The following is a 27,181-nucleotide window of genomic DNA, read 5'->3' as shown; positions in this document are numbered from 1 at the left end:
ACGAAGCCTGAAGAAGGGCTCACAGTCGACTGTGGGGCGAGAAGAGGCTGTCCCGCTCTGTGAGGTACCGATTAACTAACACGACTCAGGCAACACTCAGTATGGAATCCTTCCCAGAAGCCTCCAGGACGCTGACAAAGTCCACAGAGCGACTTTGCCGGGGCCTCGAGGGTGCCCGAGCACGCGGTGAAGCGTTTTATCTCGGCGTCCCCCTCCTGCAAAGGCACCGTCACCAGCCGGGGCTCTGGGCGCACTGGCTCACCTTGGCCTCCACGGCGGCCAGGTCAGCTTTGATGGCTTGGGCCTCCGAGATGAGCACGGCGTACTCCTCCTTGTAGCGGGCGATGCTGGCCTCCAGGTCGCGGATCATCTGCTCCACCTCGTTGGCCTTCTGCTGGTTGTCCTTGGCGTCATCCTCCAGCTTCTGCAGCTCGTTCCGCAGGGGCTCCACCCTCTTCAGCATGTCTGCGTAGTTGAGCTGCAGGGGCGGGCCAGGCTCGGTCACACCACGGTGACGGCCCAGGGCCACCGCACACCCAGGCCCGGCTGCGGCCTTACCTGCGCAATCGCCCACTTGACCATGGGGCCGCAGGCCAGGGAGGCCCGGTTGACGATCTCGTAGTTGTAACTGGGGTTGGACATGTAGTTCTTCTTCATCTTCTCCCGAATGGCATCGCTGTAAATTTTACGTAAATTTTAAGTATGACAACTCTAAACACATGTAGGGCAAAAGCAGAGCAGTCAGAACGTAACACAGCCAGCCGCGGACCGTGTGTCCCAGTGACGGCCGAGGACTCAGACCGCCATTCCTCAGGGCCGAGTGGCCCATGCTGCTGTCGAGTCCCCCTCACCCGCAGGAAGCTGCAGACAGGCTCGGGGCCTGGGTTGCTGCGGCCGGGCAGTGGCTCACTGCTCTGACCGCTGTCGCGGGGCAGGGACAGCGTCTAGGGGACTGCTGTGTGGTCACGGCCGCTCCACTGCCTCCTGGCTTCCACAGGGCTCCCTGGCGCCACGTCCGAGGCGCGGCCTCACCTGATCTCCTCAGCGGAGAAGTTGACGATGGTGGGGATGAAGTTCTCGCGCATGATAATGGAGCGGATCTGCTTCCAGTCGGTGGTACTCTCCCCCAGCAGCAGGCAGATGGACTCCAGCGCCAGCTTGACAGCGGCGGGCGGGTTGGCCATGGAGCGCACCTCCACCAGGTGCTGCTTCTTGATGGACTTGACGGCTGAGGGCCACAGGGGAGGAAGGAGAGGGCAGTGAAAGGGCTGAGCCCGCACAGGAGGCCTGGGCAGCTGAGCTTTTACACGTGGAGACGCCGGTCACTGAGCAGGCCGGGGCAGAGTCCTGACAGCAGGCTGCTGTAACCCGCGGCCGCTCTTCACCGGGCGTTTGACGGGGCACATTGTTCTGCGAGGAGACTGCCCTTCTGTCTCCCTTGGACCAGCCAGTAGATTTGAACCACCAACCTTTCAGTTAGCAGCCTGACACGTCATACCACAGCACCACACTGCCTTCAAATTCCCTGAAAGTTCAAACTCCCTCATCTCCACATGGATTTTAGGATGTTTAACTGTGTGGATGTTTCATAGAATTTCCAGCAAAAATGTTATAAAATCTGCCACACTTCAGAAGCTGTTTAAGGAGCCGAGTGAAGGTGTGGAATGAGCAGTTCTAAAAGCTCATCGATGTCAGTGTCTTCCACAAACCAGAACACGTATTTATTTTGACAGCGTGAAATGCCACTACTGCCGTTACTCGGCAAAGGCTCAGGAAGGCCAGCTGCAGGCCAGGTGGTCCTGAACCCAGTCGTTTCTGTCCCCTTGGGGCTGTGAGTGGACTCTGTGTGGACCGTGTGAGAGGCCAAGTTATGTGCAGGTGAGAAGGGGTAGAGGGTTAGGGTTGTTCTCGGTCACTCCGCAGCTGGACTGAGGGGCAGGCACAGGGGTGGGGAGGAGGGGGCCTCAACTCCTGCCTGTCCTCAGACATCCATCCTGGGTCCCCAGTACTGTGTTTTGTGGGGCTTCCTGGGGAAGTCGAGTCAGGAATTGGTAAACAGCGTGACTATGACGTTAACAGCACGTGACCCACCGGGAAGCTCCCGCCCCTCCCCTCTGGAGAAGAGTTCATTAGCACAATCAGCCTGGCTTCACAGTAGCTGTGCTGTGCTTCCCCACGGCAGGCGCCTGACTCCGGGCACGGCTGTGCTGCCTACCGTTCTGGGCCTCGATGACCGCAGGCTCCACCTTGTCCAGGTCCTCCTTGACGCTCATCTGCTTGTCTGCGATGACCTCCTGCTGCTTGTGCAGCTGCTCCTGAATTTCCTGGCTCATGACCTAGGAGGCAAGGCGGCTCGGCTCCAGCTCAATGAGAGAATCTGGAACATTCACCCTGCACTCCCTGTGCTGAGTGGACCCCCACTCATAGGGACAATCGGAACAATCCCCCCACTCGCAGGGTCTCCACAGGCCAGTGCAGAACAGGTTCTGCGGCTGTGGTCTTTTTGGAAGTAGACTGTCACACTTCCTTCACCGGAGCAGCCTGTGAGTCTGAGCCGTTGGCCTTTCTAGCTAGCTGCCATGATCCTAACCGCTGCGCCACCAGGGCTCCCTCACCAACCGACCAGTGACCCTGGTGGTGCAGTGGTAAGGACGCCCCTAAGGTTTCTAAAGCGGTCATCTCTGGGAGGCAGATGCCCGCAGGCGTGGACGGCTGAGCTCCGCTGGCAGCCAGCGTTTATCACCAGGACCTGCACCCTGGACGCCGAGTCAGACAAAGTCCCCGTTCTCCCTGGAACCCAAGCCACGCGGAGCTCAGGGAGGACAGGAAGTACCTTCTTCTTTTCTGCTTCCTGCTGGTCTTTCACCATCTTTTTCAGCTTGTCGTTGGCGGCAGCGTTCTTTACTTCCAGCTCCTGGCTCTTTATCCGCAAGTCCCGGCGCAGCTCTTCCACCTGCGAACAAGAGCCGGCTGGTCAGGATGGCGGCAGCCAGAACTCCTGACCGCCCGGGGTCCTCCCGTCCATCCGCATGTCCACCCAGGGTGCTCTCCCGCCCAGGATCTTCCCACCTGGGGCCCTTCGGTCCACCCCATGTCCGCCCAGGGTGACCTCCAACCTGGGGCCCTCCCGTCCACCTGCATTGTCCACCTAGGCAGTCCTGCCTTGGGCCCTCCTGGCCACCTGCACGTCTGCCCAGGGCCCTCCCGCCAGGAGCCCTCTCGGTCACACGCTGCCGGCAGGAAGCCACACCTGGTCGACCGTCTCCTTGATTTTGCGCAGCCCGACGTTCAGATGCATCTGCTGTTCCTCAAGCTCGCTGCGCTTCTCGTTGAAGAGGTTGGCGTAATGGTTGATGAAGTCCAGGTAGTGGCGGGGGGTGATGGCCATTGTCCTGCCGCCGCGTTTTGCCAGCCGAGCATTCGCCTTTCAAGAATGAAACTGCTCTCAACTCAGGTTGTCCATTCCTATCTGACCTCAGTCCCTTGTTGGCTCACACCAGACACAGGGCAGGAGCTAGGCCCAGGGCAGGAGCTAGGCCCAGGGCAGGAGCTAGGCCCAGGGCAGGAGCTAGGCCCAGGGCAGGAGCTAGGCCCAGGGCAGGGGCCTGGCTGTCAGCCACAGACCCTCAGGAAGCCCTGCCCCACGCAGCCTTGAACTTCTCTACAGTGTGGCCGACGGTGTGCCAAGCTCACTGCTGCACTATATGTGACCAGCTGTGATGTTTATGAAAACTCTAGTGGTGCCTGTGTTTCCTTTCATGCTTTCTTTAAAGGAAGTGGAAGCTAGAAACTGCATGAAAAGGCAAAGTGACACAGGACTGGCCAGCAGGAAGCTCCTGGCAGAGGAAGCAGGCGGGTCCCGCGAAGAATTAGAGCCGGCATCCCAGCCTGGGTGACACTCGGCCAGGGCGGAAGCTCTGTGGACACACAGCCACGCCCACAGCCTCAGGTGTCTGCACTGCTGCCGACCTGGGACAGCTACCCAGCAGTGGTGGCACTTGCTACATGGTCCTTTACAGAAAAAAGTGTGCTGGCACCAGGACCACCACCAGCAGGCCTCCAGACTCAGCCACCTCCTTGACAGGGAGGGCAGTGGTCACTGTGGGGAAGGGTGCTCTATGGGGGCAGGAAATGGGTCAGGGGACAAGACCCCCGAGATGTCACTGACAGAGGCCAGGAGGTGGCTGAGAAACAGCGATTTCTCTCCAAGGTGACAGTGAGGGCTGGACATGAAGTCCCAGCAGCGCCGTGTCCACTCAGCTGGACTCGTGTGAGCAGGACTGTCAGTTCAGTTCTGCTTCCCTGCCGCTGACCTGAGCAGGGCACCCACCTGATGCAGCGTCTGGTGCACGAACACGCAGCTGTTGACGATGGCCTCCCGGTGGGACGGGGGCTGCGGGAGCTTGTCGTACACGACCGGCATGTAGTCGGGGACGATGTAGTTGGGCTTCTCCAAGTCCATCTTGCTGGTGAACTCTTTGCCGACCTGGTAGAGCGCCTCGGTGGACCAGTCTCCAAACCAGTTCAGCACGCACCTGGGGGAGACGCCGCACCTCAGGCACACTGCCCAGGCCGGCAGGCCCTAGGGAAGCAGCCAGGCCTCCAGGTGCGGGGCTCAGGGCTACCTGTTGAAGAGCGCTGGTGACGTGGCCGCCCGGTCCTTGAGGCCCTCGGCCGAGGGGTTCATGGTGAACACGACGTGCAGGTTGCGGATGACCTGGCTGGTGAACCATTTGTACAGTTCCTCATGCGAGTCTAGCATCAGGCCCTCCTTCTGCGCCCCCTCCTTACACTGTGTCATCAGAGTCGCATACTCGTCTCCTTCAAAGAGACCAGGCACCTGCGGACATCAACACAACCGTCACTGCAGCCACCGGGCCTGGGCACGGGCCTCCGGCACCCACACACAGGCTCACGACAACCCATGCACGAGCCCCTGGCACCCCACGCATGGCGCCCCACACACGGGCCCCAACACCCCACGCACGGGACACAACCGGGCCCCCAATTACCTCGCCATTGGCCAGCAGCGTGTTCATCCGTTCCAAGAAGCCAGAGTCCAGCACGTTGGACTCATCCATTATAAAGGCTATCTTTTCATTTTTGCACCCAGAGCGCCTCAACACTGTCCGAAGATCCTCATCAAAATCCTCCCCGGTGTACTTTCTGTGGACCTGGAAGCGGGCAGCAGGAGAGGCCCGTTCTCACCTGAGCGGGAGGTGTGTGACACGAGCACGCAGCGGGGAGCGGAGGGCGCACCTACCTTGATCTGATACACACTCAGGCCGTTCATCCAGGCAACAAAACGGGACAGGGTTGTCTTCCCTGCACCGCTCACGCCGATTAGAAGCAAGTGGCCCTGAGGCTGACGGAATATCCTGAAATGTCAACAGAGGGGCCAATGAGAAGGCTTTCCAGTCCCATCCACACTCATGACGCACATCCTAACCTTCAGGGCCTGGGCTCTGTTTTCACATGAACTTGTGTGTTAGGTGTTAGGTGCCAGGTCCAGTGAGGATGTTGATCATGCAAGCTGGTCCTGCCCATCAAGGACGCTCAGAGGCATCACGGACCCGACCCTGGTATGAGCTTATGCAGCGAGTCCTCTCTGACTCCTCGGCCCTGCAGGGGCTCCAAGGCTGAAAAGACTTCTACAAACTGCCTCTTCTTCCTCCCCAGAAGGTGCTGGCGCCTTCAAAACCCAAGGTTTACTCCCAGCGCCACCAGAGCTCTCCAGTACACTGAGAGGTTGAGTTATGGCATCAAACATGAGGAGGGCAGGAGAGTTGATGACAGAAGCTGGGCGAGAAAGGAGGGCCAGGGGCACTGCCTGATGGACAGGGCCGAGGCGGAGCAGGGAGCACAGAACTGTGGAGTCGGGGGTGGACGGACAACAAGCTCACCGGTCAATCCTGAGCACGTGGTCCAAGACCTCATTAAACAGGACCAGTGGGACATCCAGCTCCTCTTCATAGAAGACCTTCAACCTGGCTTTGACGTAATCTCGTAACTCTTCCTGGTCTACTGGGATGTAGTCCTAGCAAAACCCAAGCAAACATACCCTCAAAATCTCATAGAGGAAGTCATCTGTTGTGGTGGTGGTGGGGGAAGCAGTTTTAAAAAAACTACCATTTACAACAAAATAAAGGAATAGATGTATCTAAACACTTAGAAAAACTTTGTGGAAAATACAGACTGTCATGAGAGATATTGGAAAGCTACATATAGGACAGGCCAGGCCAGGACACGATCTGAGTAGACACACATGCCTGTAAAAATGTCACCTCCATCAAACCAAACCTCAACAGCGGCTGGTTAGGGAGGGTTTCGGGGAGACCTGAACAGGCCACCTCTAAATTTTAGTTGAAAGAGGGAAGGGTCAGGGGTTCAGACCCGCTAGGAAGAGCCAGGCATGCTGGCCACCCTTCCAGACAGACGTGGGGGATTGTGGCACAGGCAGGGCCAGTGCAGCCCTGGGCACAGGGACATTGCTGTGACGGTGCTAACACAGTGACCGGCGAGTGGCTATCACTGGACAGGGAGGGGCGTCTGTGAGGGACGAACCGAAAATGGCCCACAGCTCGCTCCACACACAGACTCAATGACAGATGGACGAGGGGATTAAACTTGAGGACCACCTGAACCTCAAAAGATGCCGTATAAAGAGAAGGAGAAGATGAGGGCTCTCGGGTAGCTGCCCTGCATCCTGGGGAGGAGGAGTGGGCCTCCAGGGGTGCTGCCCCTCAGGGAAGAGGGAAGGGCCGGGCAGACTCCAGCCACGCTGACCAACACTCCTTGCCTGTTTCCACACAGCCCTGCCGCCTGGCCTGGCCCCAGAGTGCTGTCCATCAGAGGGGGTTGTTCCTCCCCCACACCCCGAGGCAGTGAGCCTGGAGAATGGACTTGTCTCTGTCTCCCTAGTGCACTGATGACCTCCCAGCAGCCTCTGAGCCTCAGACCACACCTATCCCACGGGGTTTCGGGCTGTTCCCCTGAAGGAGAGGTCTCCAGGTCTCTCATCCTAGGCACGCCTGGGTGAGCACGAACCTCCAACCTTTCAGCCTAGCAGCCCAGTCCTTAATCATTTGGACCTCCAGCTGACAAAAACTTGTCCTAACATCCTTTTGTCTTTGCAATCACCTGCTATGCATCGGAGAGCTGGACAATGACTAGGGAGGATAGAAGAATTGATGCCTTTGAGCTGTGGTGCTGGAGAAGAGTACTGAATATACCATGAACTGCTAGAAGAACAAACAGGTTCATCCTGGAGAGGGTGAAGCCAGGCTGCTCCTTGGGGACAAGGATTCTGAAGCTTTGTCTGACATACTTTGGACATGTTGCAAGGAGGGACCAGTCCTTGGAGAGGGACATCATGCTTGGGAGGGTGGAGGGACAGTGCAGGAGAGGAAGACCCTCAACGAGATGAATGGATTCAGTGACTGGGGTAACAAGAGGGGCAGGTGTGTAGAAGGTGAGATTGGCACACAATAGGGCAGAGTTTAGGGCTACTGTACATAGGGTCGCTATGAGTCACAGGCAACTCGACGGCATATAACAACAACAACAACAACATCCTCTTCTGAGAAAACAAAATGCACTGCTAACCTGAAGTATTGGTCATTTAGCATTTAGTACACGGAACATTTTCCCTAAACCTTCACCAAGAAGGAAGTCAGCACCAGGTGAAGCCCTGACTTTTCCCTCCAGCATTAGCTGCCTCTGAGTGGAGACCACAGGGGGTCAACCAGCTTGCTCTGCAGGTGCCCTGGCTCGGTATGGACAGCGGCACACATTCACACATCCTGTCCTGCCACGGCCTGGCTCCCCTGCACTCCCGGACCAAGAAGTGCCAGGTGAGGGTCACCCCTGGAGGGGCGCTCCTGTGTGAGGGGTCGGTACCTTGGACAGCCAGTTGCTGTACAAGATGGGACGGTTCATAGCCTTCTCCTTATCGATGTTCGGGAAGTGCTTCAGGGCCACCATGTCGATGTTCTCGTCCGTCCAGCGCCGCTCCTCGTCCTCCACGAGCCTGGGGAGGAACCCCAAGAGTGGGATGGGGGAACACAGACAGTGGGGAGTGTGGGAAGCTACCCAAAGGGTGGGAACAGGCTGCCTCTTCCAACAACGGAGGAACCCAAGACTCTGAACTCAAGGCTACCGTGGCAATCTCATGTTTGATGGCAAATATCAAACCACAGCATGGTCTAAGTTCCACTGCCATGATCAATTCCATTAAGAATCTGGAACGTGATCTGCCCGCTCGGTGTCTTTAAGTGCCAGGCACCACGGAGCGGGACCCGCAGTGTGAGCTCGGAGGCACAGGCCAGTAAGAAACCCTCAAAGCTGGTGGGGACGTGGCTTTGCTCACCTGTCCTGGAAGAGACGGAGGGCTTCGTGTGCCCAGATCCGGATCAGGCCTTCGACCGGCAGGGTCTCCAGGGGCCGCAGTGCTTCAAAGATGCCCCTCACCCACCTGGTCATCTCTCGGGGTGAGTAGATGTAGTGAGGCTGTGTGTCCTGAGTGAACCTCTCCTGCGGGGTCGGAAAGCGGAGTCACACACCCAGGCACCACAGGCCAGTGTCTCCGCGAACACAGAGGAGTGAGAAAACAACCCGACGGCATGTTACCAGGCCTGCACCACGGCCAGGCTGGTCACTGTTAGAAAACCACTCAACAGGCTGGGTCACGCTGACAGGCCAAATGAACAAGCGAGTAACCGCACCATCGACTCAGTGGACAGAGCGAGCACGTGACAAAGCCCACATCCTCCTCTGACGAAGCCCTAACGCAGCCAGGAGAGAAAGGGAAGTCTCCAGTACGACTCAGGACACGCTGAACCGCCACTGGCCAACACTACAGTCAGCGGAACGAGATGGAGCTCTCCCCTGGAAACCGGCGCAAGGAGAGGGCGTCCACACCCCCACAGCTACACCATGCTGCCTTAGAAGGCTTCACAGGCGCACGAAGACAAGAAACAGAATAAAAGGGATCAAGTGAAAGCCAGGAAAGGTATCCCTAGTCACGAACATGATCCCACGTAGACAGCCCCAGATCCACAGAAAAATTATTAGAGCTAACAGGTGATACAGCAAAGTCACAGAGTAACCCCTGGGCTTCCTGCACCAGCAGTGAGAAACCCAAAGGGGAAACTCTTACAACAGCATCTACAAGAATCAAATACCTAGAAATGTATCGAGCCAGGGACATGAGAGACCCACACAGCAAAACTACAAAACGCTAAAAACCCAGACAAACAAAACCTACAAAATGCTGTAAGAAATTCAAGAAGCCCTAGTAAACGGAAAGATTTCCCAGGCTCATGGATTTAGTGCTATTGAGATGGCAGGGGTACCCAAGAAACATACAGGTTCAGGGTAACACTGACCCGAAACAGCTGTGCTGACTTCAGAGGCACACAGACGACAATTACAGCAATACCGTCATGTGAGGACGACAGGCAGATCTGTGACACAATCTATATTCTTGAGGAGGGGGAGGAAATCAAACTGCTTTCTTTACAGAAATAGGACAATCCGTCTTTAACTTCACATGGACTGTACAGAGGCCCTGAAGAGAGAAGGCGACATTGACTGAACAGAGTGGGAGGCCGTACAGCGTGGGCGACACTCCGTCCAGCTGCAGAAATCAGAGGGTCCTGTGCTGGCGTGAACCACGAGTCCAGAAGCAAACCCACACCCTGCGGTCAGCTGACCTTGACAAGGGCGCGGTACTGTTCTCATCAGGGGAGAAGATGGTGACAGGAAACACACAGACGCAGCTTTACATCACTCAGAAAAACAAATTACACAGACGCAAGCCTGAACACCTCAGAGGATGAAGCAGGGAGAACCCTGTCAGGCCTGCCCTCAACCAGGGATTACCTGACACAACGACAAATGCACAGGACAGCAAGCAGGACCTCATGGAAACAAAAAGCCTCTGTTCCCTGAAAGACTATGAAAGGCCAAGCTACTGACCAGCAGCCTGTCTCGGCATGGACGTGAGACAGAAATCTAATAACCAAGTAGAACTCGGACAATAAAAAGATTAGCAGTATTTTAAAGAAACAATGTAAAGGCAGGGAGGGTGTGGGAGGGGCACTGCCCTCCTGAGTGCTGTGACAGGAAGAGCGTCACCAACACATCAGAGCAGCCAGAGGAGGACGTGTCTGTGCCTTAGAGGGTCACAGCTCCTGTCCGAACCCTCAGCACAGCCTGTCTCGTAAAGGGGTTGAGTTTGTGCACAGGACAGCACCCCAACGCACCCGCAGAGGTGGGCTCTGACGACTCAGCCCTCAGCATGATCCTGCCTCGTAAAGGGATCAAGTCTTTGCACAGGAGACACCCCAAGGCGCCCGCAGAGGTGGGCCCGAGCCCTCGGAGGCCCGTGTGTACCTGGGACATGGTGTAGAACTCCACCATGGCAGCCGTGAGCGGCTCGGCGTAGGTGCGCAGGGACGGGATGAGGCGCAGCATGGCGCGGTTGAAGGTGCCATAGATCTGGGTGAGCGACGCGGGCCCGGGGTAGTCCACGTACACAACAGGCACGTGGCGGAGGAACCTGCAACAGGCGCCCGGTCAGCATCCCACGCCATGCTGACTCCAGAGAAGCTGGGGTACCCCACGGAGACTGGGGGAGCCTCCCCTCCACCCACTGTGGCTTGGGTGGTCAGCCGAGAATGCTCCCCAGACGGCAGCCTGGTGCCCCCCCACGACACAGGGCAGTGACTGAACACCCAGCCCAAGAGGAGAGAGTGACTGCCTTGTCGAGGAGCCTCGTGACGTGTTACACGCTGTGCTGCTAAAGGTTGGGGGTTCCAATCTACCAGCTGGTTTGCTGGAGAAAGCGGAAGCCGAATCCCCCAGAAAGCCCCAGAAACCCGCCGGGGAGCCCTGTGGGCAGGACACAGGCAACAGCAGTGGGTGTGGGCTGGGTCACGACGAACTCGGGGAGCAGCGCACTCCACTCGGAGCACGTTTTCCTGGAGTGAGCACAGCACCGGCCGCCCCGGAGGAGCTCGGAGGTGAACAAGACATGCAGGGTCTACACCCACTCTCTCTCACTGTGTGAGTCCAGTGATGTCCCCTGAGACACACGTACCTGTGTGAGAGCGGCTTCCTCCCTGGGTCTGTGGGCGGGTTGCAGGCCCCCACAAACTGGATTCGCTCCAGCTTCACCCACGTCTGGTCAGAGGTTCGGTAAAAGCCCCCGTGCTCCACCATCTGGGAACACACAGCATGAGTGGGGTGAACTAGCAGCACTGAGGGGACAGTGGGTGAGGACGGTGAACACATAAATCAGCGTTACGAGGACACAGCAGGTGAGGCAGTGAGTGCAGGCGAGCAGGTCATGAACGAGCTCTGGGGGAACCCAGAGCAGGACAAATGCGGGTACAGTGGACTGCACCCACCTGCCTGATGAAGGAGATGACCCTCTGGGTGCCGTATTTGTCCATGTCGGGCAGGTTGATCTCATCACAGAACAGCACCAGCCACTTGCCGAGCTGGACGGGCGCCAGCACCACCCCGTTGGGCGTGCGGCGGTACTCACAGTAGTGGTCAAAGGTTTTCAGGAGGAGCTCTGGGGTGGTGGCGCTTGAAAAGTTGAGACCCACAACCTTTATCGGTAACAAACAAAAACAAGTTCAAGAAGGGCATCCCGCTGGACACCAGGACATCCTGCCGGACCCAAGGGACCCGCCAGACACCAGGGGACCCGCCAGACACCATGGGACCCGCCAGACATCACAGGACCTGCTGGACACCAGGACATTCTGCCGGACACCAGGGGACCCGCTGTACACCAGGACATCCCGCCAGACACGAGGCCGCCGTTGTCCACGGCAGCCCCTCACCTCCATGTCAGGTAGGGCCCGGAGGGCACTGAAGAGTGTCATGGTCTTGCCAGAGCCAGGGGGGCCACACAGCACCAGCGGCTTGTGCTCAGCCAGCCAGGTGTACAGGAGTGCCTCGTGGCGGACCGTGTCCAGCGTTGGCACCACCACGTCGGGAGCTGCTACCTTGTGTGTCTCCACCTCGATCTGCGGCACCTTGGACTGCCACGGTGACCATTCCCCGCTGATGGAGACCTGAATGGAAGGGCGACCACTCAGCACCAACCCCCGTGCGCCTCCTCGGCCTTGAGCCTGCTCTCTCTAAGACCAGAGCTTTCCCTCAAGGGCTGCCCAAAACCAGGAGGGCGAGACATGGGGAAGGAAAGGCTGGGCCAGGCAGCCCCAGGACTCGTGCCCCCCTTAAGCCTCTGGGGACGGGCCATGAGCTCACTTCATAGTCGATGATGGGGACGTTGGGCGCTGTGGGCAGTGGCACGGTTGTGATTCTCCGGATGTATTCACCCAGCTCTGCTCTCATTTTCAGCCGGCTGTCCCCAGACAAGGACCAAAGGATGGCGTAGACCAGATAGCGCTGTGGGAGGAGCATATGACCTCAGGTCAGAATCAAAGTCTGAACAACAAAATTAGGCACATACAGCAACATTAAGCTGGAAGGGGGCAGGCCCCCCTCATCCTGGGATCCTGGCACTTGGGCACCTGCCCCAGCCTATGAGCACTGACTGACCTTCTCTCCAGGGGTGAGGTCCTGGTAAGGCGGGTGAGTGCGTGAGTGAGGGCCCTAACCTGGCTGGAGGGATCCAGGGACACAGCTGCTCAGGTAGGTGAGAGTGTGATGCTGCCCTGGCATCAGTCTCTGGGGATGAGGATATCTGGGGAGTGGGGGCGGGGAGCCGACCTGGACATCTTGAAGGATGAGGACACGGGGAGCAGGGGAAGGAAGCCGACCTGCCGTCAGCCTCTGGGGACAAGGACTGGAGGGCTGGGGGCGGTGTGGAGGCAGTGGGGAACAGGGAGCTGACCTGGACGTCAGACTCTGGGACAAGGACACTGGGGGAGCATGGGGCAGGGAATAAACATGGATGTCAGTCTCCAGGGATGAGGATAGTGTGGGGGAGGGAGTCGAGCTAGGTGTCAAGTCTCCAGGGACAAGGACACTGGTGGAGCCTCTTGGTACAAGGACGCCGGGGGCCCTGCCCCGGGCGTCAGTCTCCGAGGACAAGCACCCTGGAGTGGACGTGGGGGGCCCTGCCTGGACGTATGTCTCCAGGAACAAGCACCCTGGTATGGACGTGTGGGGGGCCCTGCCCTGGATGGACAAGTCCTGGAGGGAGCCCGCGGGGCCCTGACCTGGATGTAGCGCTCCAGCTGCTCGATCTGCATGGGGAAGTCGGGGTGGTTGGCGTTGTACTGCGCCACGTTGCGGCAGGCCTGGTGCAGCATGGAGAAGAGCGAGCCGAGGCAGCGGAGCCGCGTCAGGTCCATGATGTGCTCCAGCTTGAAGGCGTGCTCCAGGGCCTTGATGACCAGGCCGTTGGACGTGAAGTAGGGCTGCATGATAGTGGCCGCGTCTCTCTGGATCTGGAAGGAGACAAGGACAAGGACACTTCAGTGAGGGCTTAGAGCCGGGCGGGGGCGTGTGTGTGTTGGGGACGGGGTGCCTGCCCTTCTAACCCGCCCTAGGTGGAAGTGGGAGCTCTGAGGGGATTCTGGGTGCAGCTTCAGGGGTGAAACCCAGCTTGATGGCTCTGAAGAACCATGTGGCCAGGAATACTGGCTTCCACCAATGACCAGGAAGAGGGCGTGTCTCCGGGGGGGGGGGGCCCACAGGAACCGCTGCTGAGGTCAGCCGGATCTGACGGGTGGCTCGCATGTGCCCATGGGGTCCCCGTGGCCATCTCCCCACACGTGCCCTGGCTCTTGCAGCCGCTATGGCTGGGCTTCCCCAGGAGTCGCAGCCACCTGGCGGACACGGTATGTCCGAGCAGCAGTCACCTCCCCGAGACCCCATGGCCGAGGCCGCACCTGTAGCATCGGGGACGCGGCCTCCTCGCCCTCGTCCTCCTTGCCCTTACGCCGCCTCTGCGCCTCGTCCTCCCCCTCGTCCAGGGGGATGCTGCGCAGTCTGGCCAGGAAGTTGTTGAAGATCATGTCGGTGCTCAGCACGTCCTCACTGAACCAGACCATGCCACAGCGCGACACAGTGGCCAGCGTGGCGTACTTGAGGTCCTGCACCTCAAACATGATCCGCACCTGGAGGAACAGGTTCAAAGGTACGCTCTGAACTGTGTCATCTGCATGCACCCCATCATGGCGCTTTAGGTTTGCTGTTCACATTTACCCTCCAAGTAAAAGCAGTGTGACTTCACCGCACCCTAACACCCAGCAGCCCTCTCCCCAGGAACGACGGAGGGGTGAGGACAGGAGTGGGTCAGACAACCCCTCTCCCATCAGAAGACCTGGGGTGGAGTTCGAGTTGCCTCATCCACTGCAGGTAGCAGGCCACAGACCGGACTGTGATGACACGGCAGGTGCTACTGAAGGTGCTCGGTCCTCACAGTAGCCCAGCGGACGGGCAATGCGGGGGGCTTGTTGAGGGGCTGTGGCTCAGGGCAGGAGGGCTAGTTCCGACCAAGGACACCAAGCTCTCTCACACTCAAAACCTACTGGACAGCTGGCTACGCAAAGAACCTGCTGGAACACAGGAACCCCGAAGCCAAATGAACATACTTTCTGATGGGCACCAAGTACCAGCCTTGCTCGTGCTGTGGTGATGGCCACCGAGCATGATCCTTCTTGACCACAGTTCATGGTGGGTGTCACCCTGACTCCCCACTTTCAGCCTCTCACCCACTTCCAGTCCACTACAAAGCCTCCACCTTCACACTGGATCCAGAATCCAGCCACTTCTTAGCACCTGCACCTCGGGCACCTGTCCAGCCCGTCACCCCGCCAGTACTGGGGCTACTGGAGGTGTCCCCAGCCCATCACCCCACTGGTACTGGGGTTAGCCCGTGTGTCCCTAGCCCATCACCCCACTGGTGCTGGGGCTACTGCGAGTGTTCCTGCACCAGGGCCATCCCGGCTCCAGGGTCGCCCCACTCTACTGCCCTGCCCACAGCACAAGGGGGCACCTCAGACAAGTCAGATCACACTAACCCCTTCCCAGAGCACGCACTCATCTAACCCACTCACCATGGTGGCCCTGGGTGCAGGCAGACCCAGTCCCTCTCTTGTCCCCAGTTCCTCCCCTCACTGAGAGCCTGGCCCATACAGGTCCACAGCCCCTGGTGACCTGTACTCCTGCAGGGTCAATCCCTTTGGCGCGCACCCCACCTCAGCAGAGCCTGCTGCCCACCTCCCACTGACCGCTCCTCACTCCCCTCATGACACACCCTGCTCGTCTCCCTGACAAGGGTTCCGTCCAGTGTGTCCACTGCCATGTTCCAGCCTCCGAGGCGGCGTTGGGCACCTGCTGGCTCTCCAGAAACCTCACACAGAAGCTCAAATGCAAGTCCACACAGGATTGCTCACAGTCACGTGTGAGAGGCACAGGTCACAACGCCCGTTTCTCAAGTTATAGCCTCATCAACTCCCATCTCCACATCCCTTGTCTGCCACTTCCTAGACGTACAGCTAAGCACGAGGTTGCTAACCAGAAGGCTGGTGGTTCAAACTCAACCAGTGGTTTTACAAGACCTGGAAATTCATTATGATAAAAATCACAGCCAGGACCACCCTCAAGGACAGAGGGACTCTGTTAATATAGGGCTTCTGGGGCTCGGAACTGACTCTGTGGGAACCAGCAGTATCATGGAACCAAACACAGCATGCCAATGTTGTTGTTAAGTGCCACTGAGTCATAAATAACTCATAGCGATCCTATGAACCAAAGACCTAAACACTTGTATAACTTTCATTGTTTCTCCACGTTCACAGGGTTGCCGGAGACAAGATACTTTGGAAGTGGATGCCACTCCTGCTTCCAAACCTGTTTTAATCAGGGAGCTCCACCTAACACTGTCCACCATGGGGTGACCATTATGACATTTGACACATCAGTGTCACAGTGTTCAGCATCACAGCAACCACAAATTACCTCTGTACAGCAAATGGACAGACCAGGGCTATACCACTTAGAAGAATGTTTGACCCAAAACAATTAAAACTAGGTCTGAGGGCCACAGGCCAGAGGGCCCAAATGCCTTTTTAAATAGGAGGCTTAATAAAATCAACTCACACCCAATGGCAAATAAACATCCCACCCTAATGCTGACCAGAACCAGAAAACAAACCTCTGTAGAATCAGCTGCTCCAGACTTCCAACCTGGATTCCAGCCCAAGTCAATGGTATACACAACAGAATAAGTCAAGAAATCCTACCTGTGTCATGACTCAACTTTCAAACAATAAACTCGCCAATAAACCAATCAGTACCATCCCTCCATCAGGTTTCTATCTTTATGGTGGTTGTTAGGTGCCATCGAGTCAAGTATAACCCACAGCAACCTTATGAACAACAGAGCTGAACCCTGTCCTGTCCGCCGTCCTCACACTGCCTGACACACCAGTGCCCACGGCTGCAGTCACCGTGTCAATCCACCTGGCTGAGGGTCTTCCCTACTTCTGCTGACCCTCCAAGCGTCAGTTCCCTTCTCCAAGGAATAACTCCTAACAAGATGCCCGAGGATGTGAGGCGAAGCTTTACCATCTTTTTTTAACTGGGCCCCAAGTATTTGATTTAAGATGAGGTGAGTGAGGATTGATTATCAAGAGCATCACTGAATTGTACCTTTTCTAGAACAGTTACCCCAAATCTCTAGCCCCAATTTCTTCCTTCCTAAGTGAATGAGGAACGTAAACCAAAAGCCCTAGTTCCAATCCCAGGACTATTTCCCGGTTCTCCCCTTTCTTCTGCCACCCACTCCTGGAAGGGCAGGATTTCAGCTGGAATGCATGGGAGAGCTCACGGGACAGTCCTGGAGAGCGAGGAAGGCTTGGCCTCAGGGAAAGGGATCGGGGAGTACAAAGCAGTCACGTGAGGGCCTCCACAGCCTGGGGTACCAAAGTGGGGCCCCAGTGCCGGAGGAGAAGGAGAGCCAGCAGGCTCAAGATCCTCTCGCTGGGAGCAGTCACCACCAGATCGACTGCCTTCTGATGCTGGGTCTTCACACTCGGACCACGTCCGCCTCAAGCCAAGCCCCTGGGCGATGTGGTTACGTGGTTGGCCTGGTGCAGGATGGGCTCGGGGCAGCAGGACGAGACTCTCCGGGCTGCCTCTCACTCTGGTCTCAATGCCTGCTCTCTTCCTCCTTGGGCCTGCCGCAGGAGGGTCTCCGTATTGCGTATCTCCTGGAGGTTTTCTCAGCCGTCTGCCTCCACCACCTACTTCTGCAGCAGGGGCAGCAGCTTCCACATGTTCTTGACACTGAGCTGCAGAGCCTCCAAGTGACAGGTGGTTGTTTGGGGAAGAACCTTCCCGAAGAGAGCTCCCAGAGTGAGCCCTTCCTGAGCTTGGGCACACCGTAGGGTGACCTTCTTCAGCTTTAAGCATTTGGCAAACTGCTCCAGGTCTCCGATGAGTGTTGACGTCCTCGACTCCTTTTCATCCGGCTTCTCCTCGTCCATCTTTATAGCCGTGGGGGGCAGTGCCAGGCTCGGGGGAGGCCCCCTCCGAGCTGCTCTCCACCTCAGCCCCCCTGCTCCCTGGATGAGGAATCTCAGGGCTATCTTAGGACAGCTGCTGCAGGTCAACCTGAGGCCCACAGTATGCCATGCCTCCACAGAACTCGTACAGTAGGGGGCACACTGGAATGCCCCAGAACTCAGCACCTGGTCCAATTTGCAGCCTCCCTGAGGCACCATGGAAGCCCAGGCAGGCCTCCTGGCCCTTCATCTCCACCTCCTGCCAGTCAGGGATCCCAAGGAAAAGGCAGGCACCCCAAGCTGGGGGCCTGAGAAGGGAGGGCTCTCGGGGTGCTCCAGACCTTTCTCCCTAGACACATCTGAAAACTTTACTGCAGGAAACATTTCATCTTTCTCCTACAAAGCAGCCAAGTGGATTCAGACCACTAAACCTTTTATTAGCAGCATGCGCTAAGGCACCAGAGCTCCTCAGGCCTCCTCAGGAACAACACCCCCAGGAAGGTACACACTGCACCACCGCCTGCAGCAGCTCCCAGGGCAGCAGTCACCGTGTGATAAAGCTCAGAGGAGGAAGGGCCAGGAGAGCAGGACGAGTGGAAACAAGAATCACAGGGAGCCGGGGGAAGAGTGCTGTTACAGTCAAAGCCACAGAAAGGACGTGCACCAACTGGAGATCAGAAACCCGTTCACTCTGTAAACTCTCACCTTCATCATGACAGACAGTTAAGAGACACACTGAGACCAGAGCTTGCAGGGTCAGTGGAAATGACAGCGTGCCCTCCAAGGAGGGAGTTACTCACAGATCCACTCACACGCGTCCCCCCAGCCCCAGCAATGAGAATCAGCACGCACTGACCAGCTGCTGCTATTTCTGTTCACACTGCGGCCAGCTTCCCGAGAGTCCGAGTGCCGGTCCCCAGGGTCCTCGCACGACTTACGTTGGGGGGCAGGCTGAGACGCTCTCCGTTGGGCAGGGTCAGGAGCTTGTTGTCGTCCAGCACAGAGTTCAGGTTCTCCACCCACTCCGGGTCCACATCGCCATCGAAGACAATCCATTGGCGCTTCTGCAGCTCACCCCGCACGTTGTCAATGATCCTGGTGGGGAAGCGAGCCAAGACCCTCAGGTTAACAGCATCATTCCTGGGCGGTTCGGGGGCTCTCTGGGTGGACAAGCAATGCCCAAGCACATCCCAGAGACACTGCAGGTACAACCCCACGCTGCAGCAACACGCAGAGCCGGGCTGCAGAGCGAGGCTTGGGGACTCCTACGGCTTCTCGGTGTAAACGATCGCTACGCTCACACCGTGCTCTGGTCCACCCAGGAGGTCTGACCACACAGTGCACTGTGAGTGAGGCGTGTCCACGATCACTATGCTCACACCATGCTCCGGTCCATCCAAGAGCTCTGACCACACAGTGCACTGTGAGAGAGGTTGCCAACCAGGAAGGTGGTCTGAATCCACATTCTGTGAGGGAAAGATGGGCCACCTCCTTCCGTAAGATTCATGGCCTCAGAAATGGAGAGTGACCAGCCTAAATGACTAACGCCAACAGCTCAGTGTCCTGGCAGTCTATCAAGAATGCAAAGACGCGGAAAAGCGTGAAATGCTGTGAGAATGACTGAGATGGGATTTTCCACGTGCTGCTGGAAAACGGCACCAAGAGTCCAGCTTGTGGCTGCCACAAACCTCGCTGACCCGCACGCCTGTCAGTCCTCACACCTGCTGACCCGCACACCTGCCAGTCCTCACACCTGCTGACCCGCACACCTGCCAGTCCTCACACCTGCTGACCCACACACCTGCCAGTCCTCACACCTGTCAGTCCTCACACCTGCTGACCCACACACCTACCAGTCCTCACACCTGTCAGTCCTCACACCTGCTGACCCGCACACCTGCCAGTCCTCACACCTGCTGACCCACACACCCGTCAGTCCTCAGTCACACCTGCTGACCCGCACACCTGTCAGTCCTCACACCTGCTGACCCGCACGCCTGTCAGTCCTCACAGCTGCTGACCTGCACACCTGTCAGTCCTCACACCTGACCCGCACACCTGTCAGTCCTCGCACCTGCTGACCCGCACGCCTGTCAGTCCTCACAGCTGCTGACCCGCACGCCTGTCAATCCTCACAGCTGCTGACCTGTACACCTGTCAGTCCTCCCACCTGCTGACCCGCACGCCTGTCAGTCCTCCCACCTGCTGACCCGCACACCTGTCAGTGCATAAACCTGCTCATCTGCACACCTGTTGGCCAGGACACCTGTCAGTCCCTACTCTTGCTGACCTGCACACATTTGCCAGCCCCAGCAGCTACTGGACCAAGCCACAGGTTGCCGTGAACTTACTTTCTCAGAACATGTGTGAACAGCCCGTCGGTCCACTCCCTGGTGTTGGGGTCCAGCGTTCCGTAGAGGTGGTCTTTGCTGATGGCCTTGGGGTCAATGATGTGGGCCACACCTTCCACCCCCTCCAGTCGCTCCAGAGCCTTCAGCAGCACTCGCCAGGCCATGCTCTTCCCGCTGCCTGATGGCCCCACCATCATGAGTCCGTGATTGATCTGGGTGATCTGATAGAGCTGGAGCACCTGTGGCACATGAGCCAGGGGGCTACCACACAGGGCCATGTCACACTCAAACCCACGCAGGAGACTGTGCACTGTGGGCTCCTGCAGGTGAGGACATGGACCTGCAGCTGGAAAAGGACTTCAGAGCCTTTTAACTGTGTGCTAGGAGCCATTCAGGAAGTCTGGGAGCACCAGAGGCCCACCAGACTGCCTCAAAAAGAGAGGTGCTCAATGCTCTCCAAGGGAAAAAACCCAAGAAACAGGTTAAGCTGTTTACATAACCCCATAGTCTTCTGTCTCAGGCTCAGCATATAGCTCATTAAGCAATACGCTAAAGCTCAGAGAATAGACACCGAGCAGACACACACGCATCCCCACCAGCAGGCTTACGCCTATGGAGATGTCACTGGGATGGGCTGGCTCAGTGCTTGTAGGGAGATGGCCCCACTCCCGCCTGAGCCCACTCCTGTCCCTCACATTCTGACAATCATCTGCACCAGGCAAGTTTGGGCGCCTCTAGATCAAAGCGGAGGCCCCTCCTCACAGATCTTGGAGCGACCACGAGCCTTCCCGGACGAGCTCCACCACGCCCAGTCTCTGTGCTGGTCAGTGGCACCAACGAGTGACCGCCTGTGCCAGCACACCCGTGAGGACAGCACCACCGCGTTACCTTTTCCACCCACATGCCGCCGACCTCCTCGCCGTCGCCGTAGGTCAGGTACATCTCCTGGCACACCTTCTTGAGCTCCTCTCGCAGGGCGGTCATCTCCCCACGGTGGTACTGGACTCCGGGGAACACGTCCGACAGGAGGCTGAAGAGCAGCGGGATGTCCTCGGCCACCAGCTTCGGCACCATCGTCTCACACACGCTCTGGATCAGGATCTAGGAGGCGGAGGAAGAGGCCTGAGGCTCCAGAGGGGCTTACCCAGGACGGGATGAGGCAGGACACAGGTGTCACGTCTAGAACATCAATCCACGCCTCACGCCCCCCACGTCACAGTTAGACAGGACAGGCAACAAAGAACGGAGTCCACGCCATCGAGTGGTGACAGAAATCCAACAGGAGGACATGGACCACGCACTAGAGCTAAGGGCTCGAGGGGCCGGGCACCGACCTCCTGTTCAGGCAGGTTCTCGGCAATCTCTCCTTCATCGACCACCTCGCCGCGTTCTTCCTTCTCCCTCTTGATTTTCTGGATTCTCTCCCTCTTCACGTTGCCGGCGCTCACCAGCACGCTCTTCAGAGCCCGGAGGCCGAAGTCGTAATGGCTTTGGGAAGACAGCTGCTCATCACACAGCCTAGAGGAGAAAGGACGTTTCCTCAGAAGACGTACGCGTCAGGCCCCGCCAGCGTCCAGCGCCACGGTTCCCCGGCCACCGCCGGGAGCCACACAGCGGGCACTCACTTGAAGAAGGGCACGATCTTATTGGCCAGCACCTCGGCGGTGCGGAAGCCCTGGGAGTACAGCATGACCTGGGCGATCAGCTGCCGGTCCGGCTTGGTCATGGCGAGGCTCCGGAACAGCTTCTTGAGGTTGTCCGGGAGGTTGGACCTGCCCGCGTAGCCGGGGTTCATGGTGATGAAAATGGCCATGTCCGGGCTCACCTTCACCTGCTTGTTCAGCAACTCACACGTGATGGGGGCAGAAGCTACAAACGGGACGACGGCAGTAAGACTCCCAGCATTTACAACACCACGCTAAGTGACCCCAACACACCCGTGTCTGCACTGGCCTTGCACCCCAGTGTTGAAGCCAGGGTCTGTCTGGCCTTTCAGAGGCCTCACTGCCCACCGGAAGCCTGCAGAGCCATGCCAGGTACACGTGATCTGAACGGGCACCCCAAAAGCCAGGGCAGCTACTGTCTATCTCACACGACAGAACCTTCGACTGCTGCCTGTCAGCAATTAGGTCACAGGCCAGTTACAGAAACAAAACTCCATCAGTGTTGTAACAAACCGAGGGCCTTAATACAAAGAATCAACTTTTCCTGCACTAAACACTAAATCCTCCCACTATGTACTTAGGGGACACAGGAAGGAGAGGGGGCACCCAGCTTGGAAAACTTGTTCTGTGGCAAATGCCAAAGGTGGAGCATGGCATCAAGGAGCACAGAGCTTTGTCTCAAGGACGGAGCAAGTCCTCAGGGGTTCAGAGCCCGCTGTGAGGGAGTACACTGTGAGAAGACTGCCTTGGTCCCCGGCTGTTCTGGGACACAGGAGCTGTGTGCTGCTGCCTGCAGTGAGGCCTCTGAAGAGCCGATGCAGCCCACCCAGGTCTCCACCTGTTCTGTCTGACCGAGCTGGTCAACCAGCAGGACCCTTACTCTTGTCGTAGTTGGGATTGGAGTGTTCCCGCAGTGCCTCCTGGATGCACTGCACCTGCTGCGACACGGCTGAGAGCATGCGCTCCTCCAAGCGGTTGAACTCGTCAAAGCAGCCCCAGGCGCCCACCTGGCAAAGCCCCACGAAGATCCGGCCCATGGCCTGAAAGGGGAGGAGAGGACGGCAGGTGCTGTGGAATCTGGGCCTCAGCTTTGCAAGTCCAGGTCCTGGCTCCAGTCATCGTCCAACCTCATCCCACCTCGGAACCCACGACGCTGAGTCTTTACAAAGGAGTGATGCCTTAGCCCAGGAAATAGCAGCAGAACTCAGGGAGAAGGATACCCGGAAGGGCACAGTTCACACAGTTTGTGAGCGCGGGAACAATGGACACCACTGCCCAGCTGCCCCCACACCTCTTCTCCCCCAAGCCCACCAGACCCAAGAGGACCACGTTTTAGAGTTATGCTGGCATTGGGCACCCCCAGACAAGGGCATCTGCTCTTGTGGAAACGACCTGTCACAAGGATGACTGAACTCTAAAAGCAGGAATGTGAGGTCTCCTCACAGCCCAAACCCAACAGCCCCAAGGTCTCGGGGGCAGAGAAGTCACACTAGGCTGAGGCAACCATCTGACAACTCCTCACTGACCCTCCCAGCCCATGACACTTGGGGCGGCTGCCCTGAAGGCCCTCACCTGGAAATCGAAGGTCTCGTCACAGTTGAAAACCAAGACAAACCGCCCGAGCTGATGGCCAAGCGCTTTGACGGACTCCGTTTTCCCAGTGCCAGCAGGGCCTATTTTTATTGAAGAAAAGTAACTGAGGATTGCAGTCCACTGCTTCACTGAGCTAATCCTTAAGACAGTTGTAAAACATAAAACGTTCTAAACATAAAAACATAAACAAGTAAAAGATTTCAAACTATGCCACAGTATTTAGCCAGGTCATTAAGAATCACATTCAAATCATCCACAAGAGAGTCTGTGGCCTGTGACCTTTGTCAGGCGGGGCGGGGCTTCTGTCGGGCAGGGCCTGTGGTGGACTCACTCACCGAAGGGGGAGCCCCCCAGCCTGGCCTCCAAGGCCTGCGTCATGGTCAGGTAGCAGCGGTCTGTGAGTGGCGTCTGGACCAGCTTGTCCTGGACGCCCAGGTACTCGAAGCCATAGTTGAACTTGGCATTTGCCATCTGAATGGACAACTGCTGTAACACGTCCGTCTGCTTGGGGTCAAAGTAGAAGCGCATCTGGCTGAGCCACTCGAAGGACTTGGCGTTGTCGATCTTGCTTTTGAGCAAGGACCTGGTAACATCTCTCTGGTGGACCAATTCCGTAATCTGAAGAGAAATGGATACTTGAAAAGGTTAGGCATGGAAACCACAGCGAGAGGTCACCCACCCTCATTTGAACAGCAGCAGCAAACAAACGTGGAGAACCTGGAACCCTCCCTCATCGCCTGCTGCTGGGCACGGAGATGCTGCAGCCACCACAGGAGACAGCTCGGCGCTCTCAGTGCTGGGACGCACACACGAGACGTGAAAGCAGGATCGTCAACGGACACCTGCACACACCAGCCTGCCCGGCAGCACTTTTCCCGACAGCCGGGAAGGGGAAGACCACCCAGATGCCCACCCACCCATGATGGACAGAGCAGTGCAAACTGTGGACAACTACTCAGCCATAGAGAAACGCGTGCTTGCTGCAACACAGGCTCGCCTCCAAGACATAATGCCAAGTGAGAGAAGTCAGCGGCAGATCACGCAGACTGTACGGTCTCACATAAACAAGATAAGCAAATCGCCAAAAGCCAGTGTACCTACGGCTGGCAGGGTGGGGGTGTGGGGGAAAAACAGGGAGTTTCAGGGAGTTCTTTGGCGGGCACTCCGTTTGTGTTAATGGTTGGAGAATATTTTTGAAAAGAATAGTGTTAATGGCGGTAAAGATAAAGAACGTAATCGGCATCACTGAAACGCTCACGTGAATGCAGGTGAAACGTTTTGAAATGTATGTTTCAAATAAACAGAACGTTGGTCATAACTAAAGTCAGACAGCATAGTCTTGGGAGTCAAAGATAATGTGTTGGACTTAACAGAATTCCTACATCTGGCAGCAAGGACTTTCGGAAAGTATTCCAAAGTAAAAGTCATTGTTAACAGACACCACTTCCGATGCAACAGAATTGCAGACCAACAGAGCTGCAGCAAAAACAAAATCAACCTTTTTTTTTTTTTTGCAGTTCGATGCTTCTTTATTCTGGTGATTCAAAAAGCTCCAAAATCAACCATTTTTAAAATGCAGCAACTGATGCACTCAGGTTTACTGCCGCATTATTTACAATCACAAAGAGATGGAAGCAACCCAAGTGTTAATGAATGGATAGAAAAACTATGGTACATTCACACAACGGGTTATTACGGAGAGCTGGAAAACAATGATATAGTAAACGTTACAGATCAAAGGGAACATGGAGAACACCATGCTGAGTGGAAGATTTCAATCACAAAGGACAAATACTGCACAACACCACTGTTATAAAATAGTACAGATATAGAGGAATAGGGGAGAGAATGGGGAAAAGTAGATTGATAATGAACATAGATTCGAGAGAAATATATAACACATTAAACTTGTGAGAATAATCTGGAACAAGGGATGCACTGCGGGGCAGGTTGAGGGGAAAGAAAATGTTCCAACGATGAAAAAAAGGTATTAAAAAACAAAACAAGAAAATGACAAGAGGTAACAAAACAGCAAGCTCAGCAACCGGCATAAAGCCTGAGGGGCAGACCCTGCCAGAGGCTGTGCCCCCTGCACGCAGGTCATGCAGCCCGGTGGTCAGCTGTCCTAGCTCTCAGCTGTCCCAGCGCTGAGCGGGGAGGGGAATGATGGCAAGAGGACAGCCTGTGGTCAAGACTGTGACTGTCTGCAGGCCAGTCTCGGAGCTCCTGTATCCCATCAACACCACTTTCAACGGAGGACAGTGTGAGATGCCCCTCCATGTTTCAAGACGGGTTCTTGTGGCCTCTGGGCCGGAGGCAGGAGGAGGGGTGTGGACTCACCAGGTGCTCCAGCTTCCGCCTGCGCAGCGGGGGCTGCTCCATCAGCACGGAGTCGGCCAGCACGTTGAGTGTCACTTCCACGTTGCTGAGCACGGAGTGCAGGGGAGCTGCGTCACCCCCGCCGCCCACACTGCTCAGAGCCGATTCCACGTTTTCAGACCAGGCGATCTGGGCTGACAGAACCACCAGCTGGGCCTGAGGGACACGAGCAGGGTCCAGAGGGATTACTCCAGAGCCTGGCCTGTGCCCTCGCCCCAACCTGCCCCACGCCCACCACCCCTTACCTGATACTTGTCGATCCAGGTGATGTAGGTATTGGGGTCAATTGAAGTGGCTTTACCAAAAATCTCCACCTCCGTGACAGACTCGGCTAGGAGCTTGGCCAGAGTGACTCTCATTTCCTTCTCCACCAGCGTGAGCCACTCGTTGATTTTGGGGTGCTCAGTAATTGACACGGGGGTCTTAAACATAACCTGAAACAGAAGCCGTTCGCCAAGTTAGGGGGTGGGAACCCCTGAGCGGCACCCGCGGAGGCACAGACAGCCCCGGCTACCTCCTCTCCTTCGCGGGACGAGATGCCCAGGACCACGGAGTTGTCTTCGTTCAGGATGATGCTCGACACGCCGGCAAACATCTTCTTGAAGTGCTTCTGTAACTTGGCCACGTTCTTGCTGTTGCCAATGATCTCGAGCAGATCTTCATCACCCACAAAGTAGAACCTGAAATTAAAAGGGGATTTAAGTTGCTAAAATATTCTAATCTGTACAGAGAAGGAGGACCAAGCACAGTATTTGAACTACGCAAAGGAAAGAGGTTGTGAATGGAGGTGGACGGCCAGCAGCCTGAAGTCAGACCGCATCTTCTGTTCCTTCTCCTCCCACCTTTCATCCCTGCCTCGTGCTTCCTCTTCCTCCCCTATCCTTGGGGGCAAGGGTTCTGAGGCTCCGTGCGACATACTCTGGGCATGGTGCAAGGAGGGACTAGTCCTTGGAGAGGGAAAGGGTAAAGGGACAGAGTAAGAGGGGAAGACCATCGATGAGATAGATTCAGCGATGGGGTAATGAGGATGGGTGTGTCAGAGACAGTGAAGTTGGCACAGGATAGGGCAGGGTTCAGGGCTACAGTTCATAGGGTCGTTATGAATTGCAAGTGACTCCACAGCACACAACATCATCCTACTGAGTGGAGGCTTTTTAAAAAAATAATACATAAACCCCAAAACAAACTTGTACAATTCACACTAAGCAAAGCTCTTCATAAAAGACTAGGGGCCACTTTGAGGAGAATCACAACACTTCAGGGATGCACACTGTCCATGAGGGAGTGAGGCAGGTAGTGAGGGATCGCTGGTGCTCTGCAGATCAGTGCAGAGGGCAAGGATTCTGGCTAACGGGATCCTGGAAGGAGATGGGTCCCCAGTGGGAGGGGGGAGGACAGCGAGGGGAGGACTACCGGAAGGAGTTCACCTCAGTGGTGCCCGTCGAGATGGTCTCACCTGGGGAAAGAGGACCGCTCACGCTCCAGGTACTCTCCCAGCGCCTTCTGGATCTTTCCTAGCAGGTCCGCCAGCCTTTCCAGAGAGCGCTGGACCCCCTGGATGTTCAGAACATCCATCACCAGGGGGGACTTGGAGACCTTTTTCATCAGAGCCAGGAACTCGGTGCTGATGCTGCGAATCCAAGGACACCCCGCGTCACCTCCTGCTACAGAGCGGTTCCCAGCTGCCCCGAGCCTC

At 56.9% G+C, this 27,181-nt stretch overlaps 1 protein-coding gene across 1 annotated transcript in view; it reads right to left on the bottom strand.

Moving 5' to 3' along the window:
• DYNC1H1 (dynein, cytoplasmic 1, heavy chain 1) overlaps positions 1–27,181 on the bottom strand; it is a 76,467-nt gene that overhangs the window by 9,495 nt on the left and 39,791 nt on the right. Inside the window, exons 23-54 of the mRNA XM_006879075.1 lie at positions 26,942–27,115; positions 26,000–26,165; positions 25,731–25,919; positions 25,447–25,641; positions 23,442–23,724; positions 23,086–23,186; positions 22,394–22,553; positions 21,475–21,718; positions 21,184–21,367; positions 20,738–20,950; positions 19,850–20,088; positions 18,437–18,593; positions 13,878–14,105; positions 13,203–13,433; positions 12,286–12,426; positions 11,856–12,089; positions 11,412–11,618; positions 11,102–11,223; positions 10,396–10,561; positions 8,369–8,532; positions 7,900–8,029; positions 5,904–6,037; positions 5,264–5,378; positions 5,013–5,174; positions 4,626–4,840; positions 4,331–4,535; positions 3,251–3,424; positions 2,834–2,953; positions 2,216–2,336; positions 1,033–1,228; positions 559–676; positions 263–478 (exon numbers count right to left, since the gene is read on the bottom strand). Of these exons, the coding sequence (XP_006879137.1) occupies positions 263–478; positions 559–676; positions 1,033–1,228; positions 2,216–2,336; positions 2,834–2,953; positions 3,251–3,424; positions 4,331–4,535; positions 4,626–4,840; positions 5,013–5,174; positions 5,264–5,378; positions 5,904–6,037; positions 7,900–8,029; positions 8,369–8,532; positions 10,396–10,561; positions 11,102–11,223; positions 11,412–11,618; positions 11,856–12,089; positions 12,286–12,426; positions 13,203–13,433; positions 13,878–14,105; positions 18,437–18,593; positions 19,850–20,088; positions 20,738–20,950; positions 21,184–21,367; positions 21,475–21,718; positions 22,394–22,553; positions 23,086–23,186; positions 23,442–23,724; positions 25,447–25,641; positions 25,731–25,919; positions 26,000–26,165; positions 26,942–27,115 (5,704 nt within the window). The remainder of the gene's footprint in view (positions 1–262; positions 479–558; positions 677–1,032; positions 1,229–2,215; positions 2,337–2,833; positions 2,954–3,250; positions 3,425–4,330; positions 4,536–4,625; positions 4,841–5,012; positions 5,175–5,263; positions 5,379–5,903; positions 6,038–7,899; positions 8,030–8,368; positions 8,533–10,395; positions 10,562–11,101; positions 11,224–11,411; positions 11,619–11,855; positions 12,090–12,285; positions 12,427–13,202; positions 13,434–13,877; positions 14,106–18,436; positions 18,594–19,849; positions 20,089–20,737; positions 20,951–21,183; positions 21,368–21,474; positions 21,719–22,393; positions 22,554–23,085; positions 23,187–23,441; positions 23,725–25,446; positions 25,642–25,730; positions 25,920–25,999; positions 26,166–26,941; positions 27,116–27,181) is intronic.

This window comes from Elephantulus edwardii, unplaced genomic scaffold (genome assembly GCF_000299155.1).
Source record: "Elephantulus edwardii isolate Elephantulus edwardi_28Jun2011 unplaced genomic scaffold, EleEdw1.0 scaffold00002, whole genome shotgun sequence".
Lineage (NCBI taxonomy): Eukaryota > Metazoa > Chordata > Mammalia > Macroscelidea > Macroscelididae > Elephantulus > Elephantulus edwardii.
The sequence above is the reverse complement of the archived record's forward strand: the minus strand, read 5'-3'. Positions and strand labels throughout refer to the sequence as shown.